Source organism: Pongo pygmaeus, chromosome 1 (assembly GCF_028885625.2).
Source record: "Pongo pygmaeus isolate AG05252 chromosome 1, NHGRI_mPonPyg2-v2.0_pri, whole genome shotgun sequence".
Classification (NCBI taxonomy): Eukaryota; Metazoa; Chordata; class Mammalia; order Primates; family Hominidae; genus Pongo; species Pongo pygmaeus.
This window is the reverse complement of record NC_072373.2, coordinates 144,262,346-144,287,758: the sequence shown is the minus strand read 5'-3', so window position 1 is coordinate 144,287,758 and position 25,413 is coordinate 144,262,346. Positions and strand designations below refer to the sequence as shown.

General features: G+C 34.6%; 1 protein-coding gene across 8 annotated transcripts in view; it reads right to left on the bottom strand.

Moving 5' to 3' along the window:
- COL24A1 (collagen type XXIV alpha 1 chain) overlaps positions 1-25,413 on the bottom strand; it is a 428,817-nt gene that overhangs the window by 84,494 nt on the left and 318,910 nt on the right. For all 8 annotated transcript variants that reach the window (XM_063653313.1, XM_054478067.2, XM_063653314.1 and 5 more), the window contains 8 exons: positions 20,750-20,803; positions 20,478-20,531; positions 19,636-19,692; positions 16,994-17,047; positions 10,410-10,463; positions 10,261-10,314; positions 4,742-4,795; positions 3,500-3,607 (listed from right to left, as the gene is read on the bottom strand). In XM_063653313.1, the coding sequence (XP_063509383.1) occupies positions 3,500-3,607; positions 4,742-4,795; positions 10,261-10,314; positions 10,410-10,463; positions 16,994-17,047; positions 19,636-19,692; positions 20,478-20,531; positions 20,750-20,803 (489 nt within the window). The remainder of the gene's footprint in view (positions 1-3,499; positions 3,608-4,741; positions 4,796-10,260; positions 10,315-10,409; positions 10,464-16,993; positions 17,048-19,635; positions 19,693-20,477; positions 20,532-20,749; positions 20,804-25,413) is intronic.

Genomic DNA, 25,413 nt, shown 5'->3' with positions numbered 1-25,413 from the left:
GATGAGTTGGAGCTATAATAGCTGCAATTGTTCTCACAGGGGTAGATACCTATTCTAGACATAGATCTGCTATTCTACCAAAAGTTCTTCTGGTAGTTAAAATGTAGTTGATACACAGCACGAATTATATATCAGAAGAGAGAGAGCTGATATACCTATAGCAATATGAATGTATCTTTAAATCCCAGTGCTAAGTGAAAAAAAAAGATGCATGGTCTAATATCATTTCCATAATTAAAGATATGCATAAAAACCTGTAGTATATTTTTGGAAGAGCATACAGATAAGAATATACATTAAAACATATAAAATACTGGCTATTTTAGGGGGAGGGGAATGAGAGTGGGGATAAAAAGAAGTCAGCCTAAGAGTAGGTCCATGCAAAAACTGAAGGATGATAATATGCCATAAGTTCATTAATATGATTATCCCAACAACTGTGTACCTAAGGTAAAAGACAGAGGGAGTGGAACACCTTAAAGAAAAAAAAAAAAAAAGAAGCCAAAGCTGAAAGACCTTTTTTTTTTGCCTCCTTTGGCATCCAGGACTCTGGCAGATGACTTAGGTCAAATTACTAGAAAATCTCATTCAGGTCTTTGAATCTTGAAAAAGTGGCATGAAGATGCATGACAGTTTAGAAATTATTCATAGTGCAGTAGCATTGGCACTGAGAGTCCAATGGTGGCCATGTTGACTGGTGCCAATGTCATTGGTGGCACCCTAACTAGACTACTCTTTGCTTGGGGTGTTCTGTTGCAAGAAATCCTTAATTTCAGACTGTTTTCTGACCCTGGATTTTGAGCTTTTCAGCTGATTCTGTAAGCAACCCAGTCACTATCTTATAATTTGTTTTCTGCTTAGGTTAGCCAGAGAAGATTTTTGTTTAAAACCAGTCAGATTTGGCTGATATCCCAAAGTCCTAATTGGGTTATAGAATGCAAATAGCCTCATCATCTAGCCGTAAGACCCCTTCATTCTTGTGTATTCTAGATAGAGCCAGTGTTTCGATTTCAGGCATGAGCCTTTGCCCACACAGCAAATAAAACTAGCATGACAGATTCTAGGAATAAGGTTTAGAGTGGCATTGAATGGAATCAACATTTTATTTGTGTTAACTCAGTATTTTTTGTATTGGCTTTCTCTTAGCCATTAAATTACTATCCTTTAAATATTACCTCAATATTGAAGAAAAATGTAGAGTTGTTAGAAAACATCTATTTTCTTGCTAGAAACAAGCAACAGATAATCAGTGCCACATTGCAATTTTCCTAAATAAAAATGGCATATATTGAACAGAAAGCATAGACAAAATGTTTAAGCAGGCAATTCGGATTTCCATAATATCTGATCTCAACAGAAAATGGTCCATAATTTTATAATCCATATCAATGTTTTCATTCCTTGAAATTTTCTGTCCTTCCTGAGGGATCTCTAGGTATTACATATTGCTAGAAAGAAGTTATTTGTCATAATGAACCAGTAAATGACCTGAGTAAAAAGTAATTAATGACTTTGACATGTCACTAATGTCCTGACGAGTATCTCATAAGCTGAACATCTGAAATTGTTCTTAAACTCATATATAGGATACTGGTTTCTATTATCCACATAGTGAACTAATATCTGGATTAGTAGTATTTTAGCCTGAGAACAAATGACTTCCTGGTCCTATTAATAAGTTAATTACTACTAATATATTATTCAATAAATTCATTTGCTGCTACTAGCACTTTTACAATTCACTATTTAGCCTTATAAACTATTGGGCCCATCCACCCCACCTCCATGATTATACTTGTGTATAGCAGCAACAAATATGACGTATTTTCACATGTGGTTTTCCTTGTTTGAATTCTCAAAAATCTTATTCAAAGCAACAGGAAAAGATTCACTACAATATTTCCCAGTAAAACTTAATCCACAAAAATACAGACTCTCAAACCAATTCAAAGGGTTTTACTGTTGTATTTTTAAAATTTCACAATCTCATTATAAGACTATCACATGGTAAGTCCGGAGATTAGCATGAAGATGGAGGCCCAGTGCATGAGCTCCCTTTAAGACTGGGATCTCAGATGAGTCTCTTTTAACCAGACTGATACTACTAGCAAAAGTCTGTACAATATTTATTTTAATTAAAAACTTTGGCCTGGCTGTTAAAGTTTCGTAGGCCGTAACCTGATGCCATGAGGCTCTGATATGTTTCTTCCAAAACAAATAGAAACCATGTTAAGACTTCTTAACAGTCTTCATATTTTCAGAGAAGCTGACTAGATATTTATTAGTGACATAATTATATTGGTTAAGTTATCATTTCATTTTTTTTAAACAAATGAGATAACTCATTGTAGTGAAAAAGAATATTAATTTGTATTTAAGTTTAGGTATAGCACCATACTAGATTTGAATATACATTAGAATTGACTTATTACCTAAGAAAAGAGCAACAAATCAATAGGTAACCATATCCAAATAGCAGAAATTTAAAAGCGTAAGTTTTACTGTATTCTTAAAAGTGTGTGGTTAATTTGTCTAATGTTTAAAGTAAAAACAACCTGTGGTAAAAATGTCTCAATTAGGATGACATTAGGGAAGGAAAGTGGGAAAATGGTTAAGCAAAGACACAAATGTGATTTTTAAATTTCTGATCAAATAAGTAAGACAGAAATCTGCATAAAAATAAGAGTGAATCTACATTATTGCATTACTTTTTTCCCATAACAATCATGGTGGTTGCTCAATGGGCCCACGGGCACAAATCCAACAATGTGGACTTTTCCTCACCAAGGCTGATTTGGCTACCACGCCGGTGACTGCCAAACCTGACAAAAGTAGAGGCCAACACTGAGCTACCAACACAGCAATGCTCCTTAGGGGATTAGTTTGAGCTAGCTGTGATTGTCCTCACAGGGGTAGACACTATAGACATGGATTCGCTATTCTACCAAAAGTTCTTCTGGTAGTTAAAATGTAGTTAATATATAGCATGAAGAATTACACATCAGAAGAGAGACAGCTGATGGACCTATTGCAATGAATGAATTAGATGAACAGAGAGAAAATATTCACACAATTCTTGTAAAATACTGAGGCTATAAAAGTAAAGGGAAAATGATTTTTCACAGAACCTACCTTGAGTTACTGCCAAGACCTAAATGTTCCAAAGGTGGCTTAAAACATTTGATGAACTCAAAGTACAGCCAGGTTGTGTAGTCCTTAAGTTTTTGCTTCTTTATAGTTCTTCTTTAACAGACTTTATATTTTTAAAATGGCATGAATTATTAACACTATGAGTTATTAGATATAAAATACTGAAGAGAATGTACCTATTGACAGTTCCCGGAAATCCTAAATACAACTGCATAATAGCTATTAGAGAAACGAATTGGCTTAATCCGAGCCAATGCCAAAGCTAAAATAGCCAAAATATCTATGGTCTAGCAAGGAGACACATGCATAAGAAATAATGAGCAAAGAGATATCCATCCGTACTACTCACAGGAAGTCCCTGTTTTCCTGGTGGCCCAATTTTTCCAGGGTTTCCTGAAATGCCATCTGCTCCATGGTATCCTTGTATGCCTTTTGGCCCAAGTAGGCCTTGAAGTCCCTTGATAATTAAAAATTATTTGGATTGTAGAGATGCTGAAAAGATGTTAAGATGACAAATACTTTTTTATTTATTGAGCTGGAGAAGTTTACATTTTTCTATTCTGTTCTAGGACAAATTTTCCTGTTTCCTGGATTCCTTAATGATTTACTATTTGGATTCAACAGGTAACTTTAAAAGTTTAAAAGCCTTTAAAAGTTCCCCAAACAAAAATGCCAAGCTGATCAGCAATTTACTGTGTAACTTTTGGGCCTTAATGTAATTCTCTGGTGTTTCTCATTGTGTCAACCAATATTTTATATAATCGTGGAGAAAAGATCAGCTGTATGCACCCGTCAGCTTAGGATAGAGGCTATCATTTCCCATCTGCCAAACCTTGTATTGTGTTATTTTCCCAAGAAATAAATTATGGCTATTTAGCTGCCACTTTGAATCAGATAATTACATGACTCAAGTAAGGTCTGAACATTTTGTTTCTACACTTGGGCAACTGAATTTCATATGCAAGGATCTCTGATCTGAATGTGCTTATAATTTACATTCATTTTCTCTATTTTTTTTTCAAGCCAATGCAAGTCACCCAAAGCAGGCATCTAATCCTTGGCTAGGGGACACCAGTAGAAGTCTTTGCTAAAGAGCCAGTCAACACTTATCTGCCTGGCCAGGAGAGGAAACTGATGGTGAGGTAAAAGTTAATCTTTGTGATGCAAAGATTAAATTTTTTTTCCTAAGACTTTTTGTCTAGAGAATGAGAGGCTGAGTCCTCTAAAATCTAGCTCATGTCATTTTAATTATGCTTGAAGATCTCTGGCCTTTGTCACCATTCATTTTGTTACAATTCTAAGTTCTCTGTTTTTCAGTGGTTCACTGTCAGAAGCATGAGTCCACTGGGAGAGCTTCATAACCAGGAAAATAGCATCCTTCAACTGCAGGGACTTATATTTAAACAGCAAGTTTGGTTTTGAGTTAATGGTCATATTTTGTTCCCTCTGTGTTCCAGCATGGGTTTAATTTTTTTTTAAAGACAATCTGATTTATCCAAATGATGACACAATTGGCCCCAAACTTTTCTGCTTGCTAAAGTTGCCAGTTCCATTTAGAAAAGCAAGAAAGATGAAAGAGGCCTGTACTTACAGGAATCCCAGGTTTCCCAGAAGGACCAGGAGCTCCTTTTTTCCCCTTATTACCCTAAAGATGGAAAGCACAGTTGTCAATTGACTGTAATAAACTTGCTTAAACTGAAGCCATAGAAAAGAACACTGAGACCTGGATGCTGCAGCAAGAACTAGCATGAACTAGTTGTATATCATTGGGATTGCCATTTAATTTTCCTGGGAGTCAGTTTCTTCATCTGAAAATGAGAAACTTTGACAAGATCATCTAGTAATTTCCTTGTAGCTGTCAATTATATGATTTAAGAATTTAAATTGTACTTCTAAAAGGGACCTGAATAGGTTATTTAATAAATGTCGCTACTTTCAGGAAAGGCCTTGATCTCCTTTTGAAAATGCTACATATTTACTTAATTCAGTAAACATTTATTGAGTATCACGTATCAGGGACTCCGTCATGCGCTTGGAAGGCAAAGGCAAAGTTCCTCCTTGCAAGGCACTTACAGTGTGGTAAGAGGAACATGAACTGATAGCCTAAAATGTGCTTCTCTGGAAGAACAGAGAAAAGCATACTTGTGATTCAAGGAAAAGATATTTATTTCCCACGGAACTGTTTGTTTTTCCATGTGTGAGATATTTTAAATCATAATTGATTCAGCAGTAATGGGTCTGCCAGGATAGTTAGGAACTTTGCTCTTGCAAATCATGCCATTGTTCTGATGACATTCTAAAAGTATTTAAATAAGAAAATGTGGAAAAGAGTGACTTGGTTCACAAATAAGAAAAGGAATCATGTCATTACCAGACACATTTCTCAGAAATCATCAGAAGTTCTCACAAACAGGATAATCCCACTAAAATGGGATGTTAAGTCATTCAATTTTGAAGACAAATTGTGCTAAAGATTCAGTTTAACAATAACAAAGAAACAACTTCAAAAGATGTTACTTTTTTTGACAACCAGCTTAAACATTTTATGAAGAAATAGTATATGTTGTCACAGAGAAAAAGAGCATCTTCTCTAAGAGATAAAAATCCAACTTTTGCAGGATTTGATAATGGGGAGATATAAGGATCATGGGTTGTACTTCCAACTTTGAAAACTATTGTACTTGTCTTAGAAGTCACTAATGCAAAATGTTTCTAAAGATGAGGAAACCAGAAAATGGGATAGTTGGTGACCTGGGTTTAATTAAAGTATACACATTTCTAGAGCATATGATCCCTATAAGTAAAATATGTTTTTCCTAACACAATAAAAAAGCAAAATAAACAAAGACTATTTTAAATAGTGGAAAAAAGTTGTGATTTCAGTCATCTTGAATAATACTTATTAAATAGCATATGAATCATAATATGCAATTATGTTAATCAGTGTGTTTTTTCCTTTACAGTATTTCTTTTTATGCAATGAGATATACCTGTTCTATACTTTCAATTTTTTTAAAATAGACTTTTCCTTGGCTTTTGAATTTCAAAATAGTCCAATGAAACTCATGGTGGGGGTAACAGTTTGAAAAAATTATGTTTTCAGTTTCAAAATCACGTTTTTTAAACACAAAAGCCTGACTCTTAAATATTAAAAGTCTATCTTTGAGTTAAAAACCAAGGTTTGTTATAAAGGACTCAAGTCATAAAATTTATGCTATAAAGAACAGATTTAAAATAATAATAATAATGTAACAAAGAGTTTTTCCCATGAAAGGGGATAAAGATCCTCAAGTTGGGGAAAGGGAAAAGAAGAAGAAAAAGAGAAGCAGGACTGTTAGACACTGACAGCAATCTCTGAAAAGAGCCCCTTGCCCCTCATCCCACCCTTGAGTCTTTCCCTTTCCTTTTTTTTTTTTGAGACAGAGTCTCACTCTGTCACCCAGGTTGGAGTACAGTGTCATGATCTTGGCTCACGGCAACCTCCACCTGCCAGATTCAAGTGATTCTCCTGCCTCAGCCTCCCAAGTAGCTGGGATCACAGGCATGCACCACCACACCCGGCTAATCTTTGTATTTTTAGTAGAGACGGGGTTTCACCATGTTGGCCAGGCTGGTCTTGAACTCCTGACCTCAGGTGATCTGCCCGCCTCGGCCTCCCAAAGTGCTGGAATTACAGGCATGAGCCACCATGCCTGGCCTGCCCTTGAGTCTTTCTTAGGGTGGATAGAAACACTAATGCTCCCAGATAAGTTTGGGGATCTAGGCACAAAGATGATGCCTAGGGAGACTAAAGTCCTCATTGAGAAGTCCACATAAAGTATATAGAGTAAAAATCTCTGCATGAGATGTCTAGGACAGTGGGATTAAGAATGTCTTTCTGAGTTCTCCAAGTACCCTGTATGGTGTGGGGAGCAGAGAATGTTATTTATATGTGACCAAGAACAGAAGAAGATGGCCCTGAGAGGCCTGAGGAGGTCTTGTACCTGAGATGAGCAAATAGCTGCACATGTCAGCATAGGTCAAAGTACTTCTGGCAGGAGGGCCAAGGTAGATGCCAATATGGTGAGACGATAGCAACTGTGGGCCAAAAGGGACGATGTGCATTTCAGGGGACACTAGTGTGAACAGATGATGACTGAAGACTAAACTTATTTTCCACCTGCCTTCCCTACCATCTGTAACTCCAAATTTGAGAAGAGAGTGAGTGGGGAAAACTCTAAATCAAATGTAGGATATTTGAGTGAATGGGGTTAAAGGCAGTCAATGGATTAGATTTACAGTACATATAAAATTGTGCTTTCTTTTTGCCTGGCCAGCACTGAAAAATATGTATAGTGGCCCATTTGAAATCAGATCCATTTTAAAAGGCTTCTGTTCATTGGGACTGTGCTGGTTCACAGACTACTAGAAAAAGCAGTCTAATTCTTTTGATAAGGGAAATATTTTTTAATATGCAACGTTAATACAAACTCTTGTTTTTTGTTTGCTTGTTTAAATGAGGCTGAAGGACAGTTATCTAGATACTTCACTAGTTCTAACACTCTTTAAGAAGGCAGCTTTATAAAGCAAAAATAGATTTAGAGAGTTAAGCAAAAATTATTCTTTCTTTTTTCACCAAGAAATTTCAATTCATTGAAATCTGGAATTTTGTTTTGGGAGAACAAAGATTTTGGCTTGAGTCTTGGTCTTTGAGAGTCATTATAGGACAGTTCACTCATATTTGCATTACAAAAGTCTTTTAAAAAATGTTGGTTCTGTAATTGGTTTTGACTTCCTCTAAATTTTTCTTTATAGCTGCCCACAGTCTTATGCCCAATGAATGAATTGGTTGGTTAGGTTAAATTAATCATATTTTACTTAATTTTTAAAAGATTACAAGTAATAGGCTTCTTCATAACAACAGGAGCTAGGAAATAAAGTTTCTAGTGTTGTTTCTGTTGCTAACTAGTTCTGTGATTTTAGGTAACTCATAATCTCTCTGGGATTTTAATTTCTTCATCTGAAAATTGAGAGGGTTATCCAGATAATTTTAAAGGGCCATTTCCAAATCTAAAAAATAAATTTAAAGCTTTGCAAAAACAAGATGACAGCAATTGGACAGGACCCATCTGGCCACTGAAGTTGTCCGTAGTGAATAATACACAGTCAGTCATTATTCTTGTAGCAATTAATACTATTTTAAATTCTAAGAGGCTTTTTAATGTGCCCTTGGGTTGTATGCCAGCATTACCCAAAGCAGGGAAGAACTAGCTTGCCTGGATTATACAGAATTTAAACTATGGCTTCTTAGCACCTTTTAGCTCCAACACGCAGGGATTGTTGACCATGTAGGCTAGAGAGGCAGTTGACTAGTAAAAGTATTTGATATTCATTAGCCTAATTTTAACATATACTAATAAGCATCAGAAAATGTCTTACTCCTGAGATTTCTCAAGATGGAAAAAGAAAGCCTGTAAATATGAAAGTATTAATTGTAAAAAAGTAGACATTTTAGGATCAAATGTTGGACAGAACTTGCATTCTCAGGCACTTATTGCAAATATAAGGAAGTAGCATGACAGCAGTAGCAGTATTCTAGGTTCCCAATGTTTTCTATGACTTTTTCCAATTTGAGTATTAAAAATTCTAAGTGAATGACTTAACTATCTTCTTTCTCTGCTTTTTTTCTTGTTTAGGCTTATCTTCGATATGATATTTTTATTTATTAATATTATTTATTGGGGAACCTAACAGAAAGTTACTGAATAGATGCCAAGACTATACAAAATGGGTTCTAGGTAAGTGAATGCCTATTAACATATCTGATTCAATCCCATTTTATTACTTACTCCCATAAGTGGAAAACACAAATATGGGTGAAGGCTGCTTAACAAATCAGGAGAAACACAATCTCAAATTCATTACTTTTTATCCATTCTCATCTAATTTATTATTAACAGTGTAGTGCATTTTCTTAAGAATTTAATTTGAAATCAATAGCTGTGAAGTCAGAATGCCTGAAAAACAGGGCAGCAATGAATTGAAGGTGCAAATGACAAAGCTGCTTGCTATTTAAGGTTGAGGCAGTGTCTATCTGGCCACATGGAAAGAGAAGACTAAATTCAGTAAACCAACAGATTTTTAGTTTGCTTGATAAATATTTGGTTTGCCTTATGAAAAAACAACTTTCAAACCAATTATGAGCCTGTGTCACATAGTCAAACTACTTTTTCCTCTCTTATCCTATGACAATGATTCTTTGCTTGGTCGAACTTTAGTCAGGCTCCTGAACTTTCTAGGCCCTCCGTGTACTTCCTTGTAAAATCCAGTTTTAGCAATGAACCCTGCCAAGTCGGTTTAGCAAGAACCTTCACCCTTGATATCTGATCACCCTTGATATTTGATATCTAACTGGGTTCCTCATCCTCTACCATCCCCCAGTTGATGTCTGATTATCCCACAGTTGATGTCTGATCACCTTGGCCTGTCTTCAGCAAAATTCTTGTTAGGTCAGTTTAACCAAAATTCCCCTGGCCCCTGGTGTTTCCTCTTAAGTAATTTTCCATTCACTCATACTCAATCTGCTCCTTTGTTATAAATTCCTACTTGCCCATGCTGTATTTGGTGTTGAGTCCAATCTCTCTTCCCCATTGCAAAATCCCATTGCAGTGGTCGCTATACCTATTGTAATAGTCATGAACAAAGTCTTCCCTACCATGCTTTAACAATTATCATTTAATAATTTTTTCTTTAATGCTTTCTACAACAATTATATAGGTTTGACTGATATGTTTTTTTACCTTATAATACTAGTTTTAAGGTTTGTTGGTATTTCTGTTTGAAACCTCAAGAACATACTATTAATTTGAGACAACTGAGGCAATTTTCACAAAGCTAGAATAGGCTTCTGGAAAAGAAAAATTTGGATAATAGTCAAAACAAATGACTCAATCAATAATTTTGTATTAGCACAATTATTGAAAAACACACCCTATTTAGAGGCCCATAGTGATCCATATTCTACAGTGATAAATGATAATTTGAATTACAATAAATAGTAACTCCTTGTGCTCCTGCTTTCTAAAATTGCTAAAAATAAATCTCAAATTGTCTTAAATAATTTCAACTTACTTCAGATCCTCTCTCTCCTTTTAGTCCTTGTTCACCCTGGTCACCTGGTTCGCCCTTTAGTAGAAACCAAAATAAAAATCACATATGAAGCAGAGACCAAATAAGTTACATTAATGTTAATTTTTAGAAATAATGCTTTCAAAACATACTGGGGGTCCTTGTTGTCCAGTGGCACCTCTTAGTCCTGGTACACCCACATGGCCCTAGAAATAGAAAAGATTACATTATTAGAGTAAGTGGAGACATGTGACTTAAGAGAATAGGATACTATCACTTAAAATGGTAGCAAAGTGTTGCAAAGCTCAACTTAAATGTCGTAGAGATTATGATACTTCTTGGAAATAGAAAAGAACATAATAGCTGTTGGATATTATGGTGACTGAAAACAAGTTAGGGTTTTCTTTCTTTCTTTTTTTTTTTTTTTAATGTGAGTTAATGTAGCAGGTTGAATGGTGGCTTCCGAAATGTTTGTCTATGTCCTAATCCCCAGAACCCGTAAATGTGATCTTGTTTGGAAAAAGGGTCTTTGCAGATGTCACTAAGTTAAGGATCTCAAGATAAGATTATCCTGGATTATCCATGTGGTCCCTAAATCCACTAAAGAGCATAAGTGACACAGAGGTAGACTGACACAGACAACAGAGGAGAAAGCCAGGTGAAGACAGAGGCAGAGATTGGAGAGATGCAGTCATAGGAATGCTGACAGCCACCAGAAACTGGAGGAGGCAAGAGTGTGGCCCTAGAGCCTCTAGAGGGAGCGTGGCCCTGTTGATCCCTTGATTTTGGATTTCTGGTCTCTAGAACTGAGAAAATTACATATCTATTGTTGTAAGCCACCCATTTTGTGGTAATTTGTTATAGCAGCCTCGGGAAACTAATATAGTCAATAACTAAAGGAACAGAGTTTGAGAATACATTTCTTTTTCAATCTCTTCCTCCTCTGAAAGTGTAATATGGTCTCCATTTTTACAAACTAAGTTCACAACTATTTGGATGGTAGATTTACTGGGCTGAAGACTGGGAGCAGTTACTGGGAGGTATTACTATAATACCAAGAAACACCACATGACTCTGACATTTGGCAATCTGTCATCACCTTAGTTCTCCTAAGAAGGAATGCTGACCTACCACATTTCCCTTTTCAAGTGTGTAAATAGAAACTAGCAACAACCCGGAAGCGTGTCAGATGAGAGTTATGCAGGAAGAATTCTGCGTGTAATCTCTTTTATCCCTTTTCCTACTCAATCAGATTTCTTTCTTCCTATTTTCTATACATTACAGAAAGAATGCCTTAGGAAAGAGTTATCAGTCCCATCTCCCGGGCTAGAAGATGAGATTGCATACATAGGCTAACAATATTTATTCTTACAGAAAAGTCAGTTGAAGGCTTCTTTGTTTGCATTCTGAGGCAAATGTTTATGGTTTAAGTTTCAACTTCCTGATAAAGAAAATGAAACCTGTTTAAGGAAGTGAACAGCGGCAAGAGAGAAAGGCTAGTCTGGAGAGCTTCTGTATAGCCCATGGCCACACTAATGGAAAAATCATGATCACACATGACCCTTAGCAAAACATGAGCAGAGCCAGCAATTAACAGAATCTGGTCAATCAAGATGGAGTGTGGTACAAGTAAATATGACTACTTGAAGGTCACTTATCAAACAGGATTCAGGAAAGAAGTGGCTGGTGAAAAGCTGGAGGTAAAGCAAGAGTGAGAATATGAGCAAACTGCAAAACTCCAAACTATCATGCCAAATTATGGCTTTTCCACCATCCCCGTATGTAGTTCTACAGAAATATTTTCAGAGTGATCATAGAATAGCCAACTGCCTCTCCTGGCTTTGTGAAGTATGAATGTAAATCTCACCAAGACAAACCTGCATTCTAAGAGTTTTGTTACAATTACTTTGGTCTATCACTCCAAAAATTGACTATGACCATTTTTCTGTAATGGTAAAAATTAAATGTGCCATAGAAAATGTTATTACAAAATTATGCAGGAGAGGTTATGGAAAGTGATGGAATTTGTCAGATAATATTAGTGGTGGGATGAGTTGAATGGCCAAAGGAACTTACAGAAGATTTTATAAGGGAAGTGATAAGTTCAGTCTTGAAGAATGAGTGTTCCAGGAAGTAAAGTGAGGACATTCTGGCAGAGGCAATAGCATGGGAAATAAAGGGATGCATCTGACAGACATGTTAGGTAGAAAATGGATCTGAGAGGGCTATGACTGGAGACAGGGAGTCTAGTTGGGAAGCTATTGAAATAATTTTGGCAAAAAATGATGAGAGCCTGAACTAAAGTAGGACAAAGTAGCTAGATTCCAGAAACATTTAAGAATCAAAAGAAGTGGCTGACTGTGAGAGATGAGTAGGGGTATGGGGAAGAAAAAGAGATTCATAGAGATAGAGTGAGTGAGTGCAAGAGAGAGATTGAGAGAGAGACAGACAGAGAGAGGGAGAAAGAAAAAGAGACGGGGGGAGAGAGAGAGAGAGAGAGAGAGGATTCATCTACTGGCTTAGACATCTGAATGGCTGGTGATACTATTCACTGAATTGAGGACATAACAAGAGGAAGATCAGATCAAATTTGGAAAGGATGAGGTACTATGGTTTGGCACTTACTGAGTTCGAGGTGCCTGTGATGATGTCCAATAGCTATTTAGATATGTATGTCTGATGCTAAGGAGTGAAGGCCAAGTTGGGATTTAGTTATTTCACTGCATGTAAAAATTCTATGACCATTGCCAACTCCCCCCCGCCCACGGCAAAAAGAACTTCGAGAAGCAACATAATTTAGTCAAAGTATTTCTGGGACTTCATCTCTCCTAAGTTTAGTTTGAGTTAATCTTGGCTATTTATGTTTCCATATATACCTTTAAATAAAGTGTTTCCATTTATACCTTTAAAAAGTGGCTGCTGCCAGGATAATACGTTTATTCCCTCCATGTCCTCTGGCTTTCAAGTGTCAAATAAATTTATCTTGATCTATGTGATGTATAGTTTTAGTTTGCAGGATGACAGCTATAATTGTTTTTCCTTTTATGAAATAACATGAAATAGCTGTACATATTTTATAGCTAAAATTCACTATGTCTATTTTTATACTGATTAAGTGTTCTTACTCTCCATGTTTTTTATATATATGATGTCCATGGGGGCAGAGATTGTGCCTGGGATGTCCAGTGTAATATCCATGGCCCCTAGCTCTTCTGCTGGCCCATGGCAGACACTCAAATACAAGCTTAATGACCAGAGACACATTTTTTTTTTTTTTTTTGGATGGAGTCTTGCTCTGTTGCCAGGAGTGCAGTGGTGCAATCTTGGCTCACTGCAACCTCTGCCTCTGCCTCCCGGGTTCAAGTGATTCTCCTGCCTAAGCTTCCTGAGTAGCTGGGACTACAGGCATGTGCCACCACACCCAGATAATTTTTTGTATTTTAGTAGAGATGGGGTTTCACCACGTTGGGCAGGATGGTCTCAATCTCCTGACCTCGTGATCTGCCCACCTTGGCCTCCCAAAGTGCTGGGGTTACAGGTGTGAGCCACCGCACCCGGCCCAGAGACACAGTTTTTAGAAGTATTATAATACGTAACACATAAAGTGTGTCAGTACAACTAAGTATTGGTTAATAACAATGAGCAGGACCCCTGACTTTGGTCAAAGATGTCTGTGACTATAAACATGTTTTTTAAAAGCCAGGTGATTATTCAGTCATAAGGACAATAAAATATTGATATATTTTATAACATGGATGAACTTTTAAAACATTGTGCTAAGTGAAAGAAGCCAGACACAAAAGGCTATATGTTGTATAATTCTATTTATATGAAATATCCAGAATATACAAATCCAGAGACAAAAAGGAAAATGGTTTCCAGGGGCTTGGGGGAACAGGGAGTGACTGCCTAATGGGTATGGGGCTTCCTTTTGGAAGCGTTGAAAATGTTTGGAACTAGACAATGGTGATGGTTGCACATGATGGTGTTCAAGACACACTACCCCAAAATATGGCATCTCAGAATATTGAATATTTTAAGCTGAAGCAATCTGAGGAATGGCATGTGCAGAAAGGACTTTCTTACCTTCCTTTGATGCAGGTCATAAGACACATGTGAGAGGTGCCCTCCCTATACCTGGAGGAAAGGAGCATCCTTATCTCCAAAAACAAAGGGACACAGAGAATAATCTGAATGAACAGTCCTTGCTAAGTTTTCCCCAGTTTATTAATCTTAACCCATAACTTTGGCCTATCACATTCTTCTAAGACTTCCTCATCAAACCTAGCATAAAAGCTTTCAGGTTAAACTGTTTCTTTGGAGCTTTATTTCTTTATGAAGGCTCCCGTGTTATGTATAACTTATATGAAATTAATCTGTATGCTTTTCTCTTGTTAATCTGCCTTTTGTTACAGGGTCCCCAGCCAAGAATTCAGAAGGGTAGAAGAAAAGATATTTTTCCTCCCTTGCCCACAACAATGTGAATGTACTTAATGTCACTGAAATGTAAAGTTTAAAATGGTTAAAATGGTAAATTTTATGTTACATGTGTTTTATCCTAATAAAGAAGCTTGGTGATAATGCTAACCATCAGTTTAGCAGAGTGAAATCATAGCATATACAATATCCATATAGAAAAGCAAACATTTTAAAATATCACCTGAAGCTATAATAAGATAACCTAATTCTAAATAAAGCATGGTTCCTCTGTACAAATCAAACTTGTGCTAGGAGAAAACCTGGCAAGGGAGAAAGGTGGGTATTTCATGATTCTGAGCTAAGCAATAAAAGTAGCATGGTTGTCTGGCACAAGATGGCTAACTGTTTAGCATAGAATCATCAATAAATAAAATGATCCCTAAAGCCTAAGGACTTAGGAAGAAATAAGACAGAAAGGAAGACATGGATCAAACTAGTTTATACAACATCTACAGTTGAAAACTTAATCAGGGGTATACAAGGAAGGGGAAGAAGAAGTAGATTAGACAGTGAACCTAGGGAAAAGTGAATGACTGATTGTCCAGAAAACGCCGACAGGGCTTTTCTTTGGCTAGCCAAGTGAGGAAATTCTTGTCCCCTTTCAAGCGAATAGTTAACTGCTCATTTGCTGGTAAATATACTGATTTAGCTACTGAATATTCTGTAGTTGGTAGAGGCCAAAATGGGATATTGCAAGAGCCTGGTTTTCCCGAGACTGTGTGAAGAAGTCATGCACAGAAAAAGCTGAGGAACTTTAAGAGGCTTCTCAAATTATGCTGGAAGCAGTTGGGTTGGCTTCTCAACTCAGAGAAAAGTAAATTTCAGATAAATCCACTCAATTCTTTGGGTTAGGAAACACTTGTAGATACAAATGTTATGTAAATTGGAAACAGAACACATATAACCTGCTAAAAATGTTTCGTTGAAAACAGAAAAAAATGGTAATCGCAACAATTTCACAAACATTTAGAACTATTCTCAACATCTGCTTCAAAGAGAGTTTTAGGGAGTGAAAGTTAATTTTTCAGATTCCTCTGGCTTGAGAAAAATCAACTTATTAATGATAGTTATCTATCTATCATCTTGTCCATTTAGTTTGGGTAATATAAATCTGCATTTCAGACATGACCACAGAAATTTCATCTTGACAGAGATGTATCAGCTTAATTAACCCATCAACTCATTATTAAAAGCTTATTATGTACACGGATTAGAACTAGACATTGTACAAGAAAGAAAGAAGACATATGCAAAGTGGGGAGCTAAGACACCTACACATTAAAAATAATTAGCAAAATTAGCAAAAAAAGAATAGCAACAGAAGATGGTAAAATGTTTGTGTTGAATGACTTAAATAAATAATATTATTACAAGACTACAGGAGAGAGCAAGATTACCGTTAGTGGGTCAGGGGAAAAGGGAATTTGAGTGAAATTATCAAGGATTTATGTAAGCAAAGATTACATAATATTATAGGCAAATAGAGAATGCTATGAGCAAAGGAATAAGACAGGAACTATAGGGAGACAGTTAGGAGACAACTTCTAACTCTGTAAAGCAATTGACAATGTAAATAGAGAGGGAAGAGATATAAGGCAGGAATACAGAACATCCTCAAAACAAATGTGATTCTAAAAAATGACACTGAATACGTTCTATGCACAGTCTAATTTTAGCTAAGTTGGTCATATAATATGCCTCTCAGGAATGGAAGAGGATAAGAATTGACTTAAGCCTTGAGAATATAAAGGTATTTAGCCACCTACTTGACACCTCTTTATTGAATTCCTACTATATACCAGGAACTTTGTGTTCTAGAAATTGGGGGTATAATGATGAAAACGAGAGACAAAATTTTATTCTCATGGATCCTACATTTTGGTGGGGGAAGACAAACAATAAACAAAGAAACAAATATATTTAAAAGGTGACAAAATAATATAGCATAAAATGTCATGAAGGAAATCAAGTATTATGGTCCAGGGTGATCGTTCTAGATCTATTTTAGATAGGGCAGTTAGAGAAGGCCTCTCAGGAGGTAACATTTCAGTTGAGATCTGAATGATGAGAAAAAGCAGAAGAAAAGACAAAGATGATTCTAGGAAGGAGGAACAGAAAGTAGAAAGACGTTTCTTCTAGGATTAAAAACATAAGACATTACTAATTATCTCAATAATGCTTATTTTCACTCGAAATGGAATAGAAACACAGAGAACCATATTTAAATTCAGAAGTAAGGGGTATAACTTGCAATTACCTTATATCCCTCTGCTCCAGGCTCTCCTCTCTCTCCTTGTTCCCCCACTGGACCCTACAGAGACCACACACAAAACAATCAGTTTTACAGCTGGATCAAAGTATATGCGAATGCAGGTGATAAGATTAGTGTGGTTTATTCTTTTGTCAAAAATATAAAACCAAATATATGATTTGTTTAGTTCCGTTAAATAATTTCAAAATATTGAATTTCAATGATACCAAGAACAACATCAAAATACACCAACCAGTGAATTATATAAAGAGAATCTCATAATGATTCTACTAGGAAAAATATTGAAAAATGCAGCCCAATTAAAAATATGAATATTTTCACCAAGTGTGGTGGCTCACACCTGTAGTCCCAGCACTTTGGGAGGCTGAGGCAGGAGGATCCCTTGAGCCCAGGAGTTCGAGACCAGCCTGGGCAATAAAGTGAGACCCTGTCTCTACAAATAATTTAAAAATTAGCCAGGCATGGTGGTATGTGACTATAGTCCCAGCTACTCGGGAGCTGAAGCAGGGGGAACACTTGAGCCCAGGAGGTCGAGGCTGCAATGAGTCATGTTTGCACCACTGCTCTCCAGCCTGGGCAACAGAGTGAGACCCTGTCTCAAACAACAACAACAACAGCAACAGCAACAACAAAACAACAAAATGTTTCAATTAGTACAGTATGTTATAAATGATGCCTAAATAACTTACTTTTTTACTAAATGTTAAAATGATTGAAAAAGATTTAAGCAGGACAGTTCAGTACATAATTCCATTAATTACAAAAGATTATATTTAAGTGATCTTTTAAAAGGGATTTAAATAGTAAATCCTACTTTACCATTCTTCATGAGAAAGTCTACTGTTGGCTGGGTGTGATAGCTCATGCCTGTAATCCCAGCACTTTGGGAGGCTGAGATAGGAGGATCGCTTGAGCTCAAGGGTTTGAGACCAGCCTAGGCAACAGAGTGAGACCCTGTCTCTAAAAAAAATTAAAAAATAATAAATAAAAATTAGCTGGCCCTGGTGGCACGAGCCTGCAGTCCCAGCTACTTGGGAGGTGGGAGGATCACTTAGCCCAGGTGTTTGAGGCTGCAGTGAGTCAGCACTCCAGCCTGGGCAACAGAGGGAGACACAGTCTCAGAATAAAAGTCTATTGTGAAATTTTTAATTCTCAAGACATAAATTAACCTAAAAAATTATACTTATTAATTTTAATCCTTAAGCCAAAAATTATCTAATAAACTCAGACTTACTTTTCCTGAACATTTCTAATAGAAAATCATTAATATAATAAATCATCAAATTATCTACTATAAAATGAAATAGAAATATCAGCACCCACTAGGACCTACCATCTGAACAAAAACTTAAATTGAAATTAACTGGAAAAGCATAGGATTTATTATAGAGCATTAATTGACAAATTTTAATTTACTCTTATGTAGACAAAGGTAAGAGACATAATGTCAACGCTGTAATCTCTGACTCTGCTTTAACTATTTAGAATCTTTGTGGTTTAAGTTTCATGCCTGTCCCGTGTCTACTGGATAAAACTACTATTGTTATGCTAGTCTTTCAATATATTTATTACATTTTAGGTGACATTCTTTGATCCTGGTATACCTAAATCTGGGAAAAACAACCACTACTATACTCCTTTTGACAAGTTTTTTCCATTTGCTTTAAGATTTTTACATTATTTCCATATATTTCCCTCTCTTAGTGGTTTAGAGAGACTAGAATATTATTTGATAAAGAAACTTACATATTCCTTTAGATACCTATTGCCTATTGCCTCTATATGAGATGGCTTGATTTAATCAGAAAAATTAGAATCTTTCTTGTCTGTTTCTAAAACAAAGTATAACTTTCAACCATCTCCAAAGAGCCAGGTCAAAATATCAGGAGTGACTACATATTCTGATCCTTGTGCCTTAGGATTGTTTTACTCTATATAATACTATGTGAGAAATGGAAAATATAGCCAATTATATAATATTTATTTCTATGAACTAAAAATTTTCATTTAATCCATTTAATTTACATATGGTCTTTAGACATTGTTTTAGTCAAACATGAACACAGAGACAGTTATTCAGATAAAGCTATAGTAGCTACTTTCTAGAAACCATGATTATAGTTAACCCTTAAAATGTTTAATAAGAAGGCTATAGATCAGCAATCTTTGAAGGTTATTGGTTCTAATAACTCGTTAGAGGGATTTTGAAATCAATTGGCAATTGAGTGTAAACTGCTATAAGAAGTATATAGATAAGATTTTTTTAATATTTAGAAATAAATCTGAATGTGATAATTAAAGAAATATGTATCCTAAAATGTCTAGAGTGTATAAGTTTTCTGACAATCTTTGTAAAAGTTGTTATCATGCCTTCAATGCAGAAAGTTAGATTTGGGAAGTCACTATATTAACCCTATATATTATGCTAAAATATGACCTGCATATTTTTCATATTAAAGACTTTAATATCATTTAAATTTTGTGACCATAAATATCACCCTCCTATCAGACCATGTTATAAAACTAACAAAAGAAAACTCCTTGAAAAGATTTAATTGGTGTTGTGAATCTATTATATAATTGTATTTTATCTTGAATAACCAGAATTATTTCAGAAAAAGACCTACTGGTTCACCTCGAGGCCCAGGTGGTCCTAGGACTGTGCTATCTTCTCCTGGGTAGCCCTAAAATGAAATAATGACTTATAAACAAAACTCAATAAATAAAATAAACATCAAAAATACACAACCTATTATTTTTAAGTATATTAGAAAATACAGTTTGATGTTATCTTTTTTTAAGTGGAAAATTTTGATGTAAGAAACTAAGCCTATGATATTTTATACAGAGTTGTAATTTGTACAGGGTTCTTCTTGGAGGTATCAATCTCCTTTAATTATATAAGAAGCAGCTCAGGAATTTCCTTAAAGTGTCAGGTTTCAATGATATCATAAATTAAGAATACTGCTGTAGTTATTCCCAAATCATCAAAAAATTTTAATCTTTAATATAAATGAGCCAGGTGCGGTGGTACGCACCTGTCTTGCCTGCTACTTAGGAGCCTGGGGTGGGAGGATTGCTTGCTTGGTTTGAGTCCAACCTGGGCAACGGTTAAGATCACTTGATCCTGACTCTCCTGCCCCAAAGACTCTAATATAAATGTACTATAATTAATCATTTAATCTAGAGCCTTACAATTTCTTTAAATAATTATTTTTACTCTTACAAAGCTCTACAAATATTTTCACATATATTATTTCAGCTCAGTCTTGAAACAACCCATGGAAGATATTTTAATAATTTATTTAAATTTTAGCTCCTTGATATTTTTTTCTTCCAGAATTAGTAAAATTTTCAACTTTAAAAGTGCTTCTTTTATTCCTTGAAAATTTTTCCATGCAGTCTTTCAGGAATAATTCATGAACTCAATGTTTAACTTTAAGATTAAAAAGCCAATATATACACAAACCTTTTCTCCTTTAGGTCCTGGCAATCCAGAGGGTCCTGGTTGACCCTGATGGCCCTACAAAAGGACAAGTAGACATTTATACATGCTCTACCTAGATATTAGATATTGCATTATTCTGAAAGGAAAAATAGGATTCACTGTCTAGAAAAATGAGGCCTAAATATGTTACAAAGGTTTATCAGAGAGATTTAATCTTAATTTGCATATATGGGATATCATCTTTAATAAAAATGTTTTCATGTGAATATATTTTTTCAATTATAAATACTTACCCTGTACCCTGGAATTCCTGGTTCTCCATCAGGTCCCATCAATCCTAAGTGTCCCTAAAAAACAAAGTAAATATTAGTGAGAGAGAGAAAGTAAAGAATTGTTTAAATCATTAGACTTGTACTCCTATTGTTTAAATTGTTACCTTTAGATTTTTCATTGTTGAAATTTACCTAGTTTGAAATAGGAAAGCAAAAAATAACCCCCCAACTTTTGTCTATTTTTTTTTTCTGAAACACAAAAAGTTCTGCAACAAATGTCTTTTTGGTTTACTTCTGATATAAACATCCTTAATCATATTAAAAAAATACTTTCAGTTGTCAGAACCCTGCTGGTCCTTAACGAATTATTGGAAATGTGGTTTACATCTGTCAGAGTTTGTGCCAGATGTGGATCACTGAATATTAGAGAGTGCAACCTGAGAGTTTTTGACATTGTCACTACGGGATCCAGAACTCCATACTCATTGTTAGTTTCAGATGCTTTGATGAATATGGTTTTAGTCCTGGTCAAAGTTATTAAAAGGGAAATGGTTGACAACTTACATGTAATAGTTACCCTATGATTACTCTTATTATCAATATTTTATAGATGGTGAAACCATGTAAGTCAAAGACTAACCAGCAAATGCCCTTAGCCTACTGAATAGATTGCTCAGACAATTGAAAAAGTAAAAACAAAAACAAAAACAAAAAAACCTGAAAAAGTGCTATATTTCATATTAGCAAAAAGATTCCATATGGACTCTCCTATTTGAGTCTCAAAACAAACAGAAGATGAGAAAATTAAGGCACAGAATAGGTATGTGACTTGCCAAATATCATACTAGAACTAAGTCTCTTGATTCTGCCTATATAGTATTTCCCATTTAATCATACTGCTTCACTATATTTGATGATTTCTTTAAAGTCCCAGCTCTAAAAATGTCCACATTGCAACTATTAACCATTGAGCAGTAAATTTAGACTCATTCAGGTAAGAACAAGTTTCAGTCTAAAAAAGAAATTGCACAAAATTAATTTTAAAACATCAATAAGAATTCAGCCATTACCTAGGTGAATAATCTAGAGTAGAATGTAATTACTCAGTATTCATTAGCTCAAGATGGCTGAATGACATATTCTTGTTTCAATAGTCCCATCCAACATAAAAGAGAGAGAGAAAAGAAAGGTATTTACTTGTAATAACAACACTGGAAAATAAGTAAACATCAGTGGACCAAAATTTTGTAATTTGAGACAGAAAATTAGGGCTGAAAATATGCAAAGAAAAAGATTGTTGCAGACGTGCAAGTAGTCTCAAGGAAATTTCAAATGCTGAAATCAAGACATTGAAGGGGCAGGATAGGTTCAGGTGACTAACTGGGGAAAGGAGTCAGGTATTCCTGCTCTACTTGTGCTGAGTAACTGATGATAGCATTTGCCTAGAAGATAAGTGAATGAGTGTGGAAACTGTTGCCCAAAAAGCAGGCAATGCTAAAGGCTGCTGCTGACTCCAAGTGATCTAGAGCCAATATAACAAGAAATAAAATGTGCAATTCATAAAAGAAAAAATGAACCTTAATGTATCTAAAATATATATGCAAAATATGTAACCTCCCAAAAATAGGTGGGGAGAAAATATGATGAGTAGATCTCAAAATTTGTTTTCAGAAATCAATGACTCAAATAGCAAGAAAAAAAAAGTAAGAAAGCTATAAGGATTTAAGTAGCTTAGCTAACAACTTGATTTAACAGAAATACTTAGCACTGTTTATTAGCCCCAAAAAAGGAAAAGAAAGAAAGAAGGAAAAGAAGAGAGAAAAAGGAATCTTTTGAACAAAACTTGAGTATAGTAGGCCTCAAAGAAAATTTTAGTAAATTTCCTCAAAGCGGAAATCATATAGGACACATCCTCTGGCTATAACACAGTGTAATTAAAAATGAGCAATAAAAATTAAAAATCTACTTAAAAAGAAACATACTTTAAGATAACTCTTGTTCAGGAGAAAATAAAATCTGAAATTGCAAGCTATTTATAAATAAATGATGGTAAAAGCACAAACATAAAAATATGGGAATATGGCCAAAGTGGCACTCAAAAGGGAACAGGTAGCTTCATAATGCATTTATTAAATAAATTAAATAAATGGGCCAGACATTTAATTCAAGAAGAGATTAATATTAAAGCATAAATTAGTGAATCAGAAAACCATTTTAAAAAGTTGAGTGGAAAACAAAGTAGACACTTTCAACTGACCAATAAAAGAGCAAAATATTTGGCAAATCTGATCCCAGAAAAGAGTAGACATGATAAAACAACATTAGAAACAAGAAGGACATAACCACAAGAAAAAAAATTAATTATAAGAAAATAGTAATTTCAAGTTTCATTTACTAAATATGAAAATCTAGTTGAAATTGATAATTTTTAAGAAAAATTTCAAAAATTTATTCCAGAAGATACAAAATTTGAAAAGAAAGCCAAAGATCTACTGCTAATAAAATAACATTTGGCTCAGATTGTTTTAATAGCAAGTTTTATAAAACCTTCAGAGAACAGACACAATATCTATGTTCCATACTGTTACAGAGCACAGAAAAACATGAAAAATTTACCAACCCATTTTATATGACTTGCTTAACACTTATGCCTAAATCCAGTTAATGGTAGTACACATTAAAAAAAGATGGAATGAAGAATGATGGAATGAAGAAATAGGCCAATTTGCTTACAAATACAAATGCAAAACTTTTAAGTTAAACTAAATTCAATAAGCTAAAATAAAACTCTTAAATAAAATGTTAAAAAATGAAATCCGTTTGCATTAAAATAATAATATAATTATACCTAAGTAAGATTTATCCTAGGAACTCATGGTTGATTCAACTTTTGGAAATCTACGAATGAATTTTCTTATATTTAGAAACAAAGGAGAGAAAGCATGGGATTATCTAAACAAATGCTGTAAAGTGATTTGATAAATTTCAACATCAACTATGGGATTATCTAAACAAATGTTGTAAAAGGATTTGATAAAATTCAACATCTACTCTTGGTCAAAACTCTCATTTAAGAATGAAAAGAAATTTCTTTAAACAAATAAATGGTATATCTAAAAAACAACTGTAAACAACACTTGACATTATAAGCATTAGAAGCATTTTCACTAAAGACAGGCCCACAAGACAAGGTTTTCTTCATCATGACTTCTATTCACTGCTATAATAGAAGTTCTAATCAATGTAGTAATTCAGAGAAGCAAATAAGGGGAGGCAATATTATTTACCGAAAGAATCCCTATCAGAATCATCTACATTCATTAAAGTGGATATAAGATCAAAATATAATAGCACCAACAGCACCACTAAGTTGATGTAACAGAAAAAAGATTATATTAACACTGAAAATAAAACTCAAAAGCAAAGCAAAACAAAAAACAAAAATACTAAGAATAAACATAACAAGAGAGATTAAAGAACAGAGAGAAGGGAAATATTTTATTGATGAATATGTAAGCAGGTATGAGTAAATAAAAAGACATATGGTGTTTATAGAAAGATTCAGCATTGAAGGAAATTGAAAGTTCACATGGAAGAGGAAATCACAGCAAGAGCCAGACTTTTTTGTAAAATGAATGATGAAGGATTTGCCCTAACAGAAGGTATCACAATACTATAGTAAGTAAAATAGTGTGGTATTGACCCAAAAATAGACTACTAGATTCAGAGAATAAAGTAGAATAAAAACAGACTAATGAATATTTGAGAATTCAGTTTATGGTAAGGGAAGCATTTCAGAAAAGCAGAAAACAGACTGACCACTCAATAAATAGAATTGGAACAACTGTCTGTAAGTTTGGAAAAAATAAACTTAGTCTTCTACACCTTATATAAAAAAACCCCACAAAAAACCCAAAAACCTCCATACATCTTAAAGAGTTAAGGTAAAATAAAGTTATAAAAGTATTAGAAGAATATGGAAGAATATTCTTACATACTTTAGGTAGGGAAGGCATTTCTAATAAAATAAAACACAGAAACTGAAAGGGAGAAGACTGACAAGTTTGACTATATAAAAATTAAAATGATCTATACAGCAAAAGATATATAAAATTAAAAGAAATTGCAGAAAGAAAAGCGTTTGTAATATATTTTGTAACATATTTAACAAAAATATATTAATATTTTAAGCATATAAGGAGTGATTGCAAATCAATAAGAAAAAGGCAACAATCTAATGTGTAGTATATATGAACAGGCAACTTCCATAAGAAAAAAGTGCAATTGGGAAAGTGTAAATAGAAAGAAAAAATGCAATACACATCTCACTTATCAGATTGGCGAACATCAAAAGAAGTAATATGAAATGTTGATGGTGGGAGTGTAAATTTGATGAAACCTCTTGGGAAGGTAGGTTGGGAATATGTCAAATTTTAAAATTAATAACATTATAAAATGTTCTTGTATACAGGTCAAAGACAGAGAAATGCTAGTAATTTAAATAAAAGAAAGTAAGAAAGGCCTAGATCACAGTAAGGAATGGAATACCGAAAATGAGCCTGAGGCAAACTTCCCTCAGACAACAAATGGATTATGCAATGATCTCTAAAAAGCCTTAGTGAAAAGTCTAGCACTTGTGACATCTAAATGGAGACTACACTAAATGGAAATACGAATGCATTTTG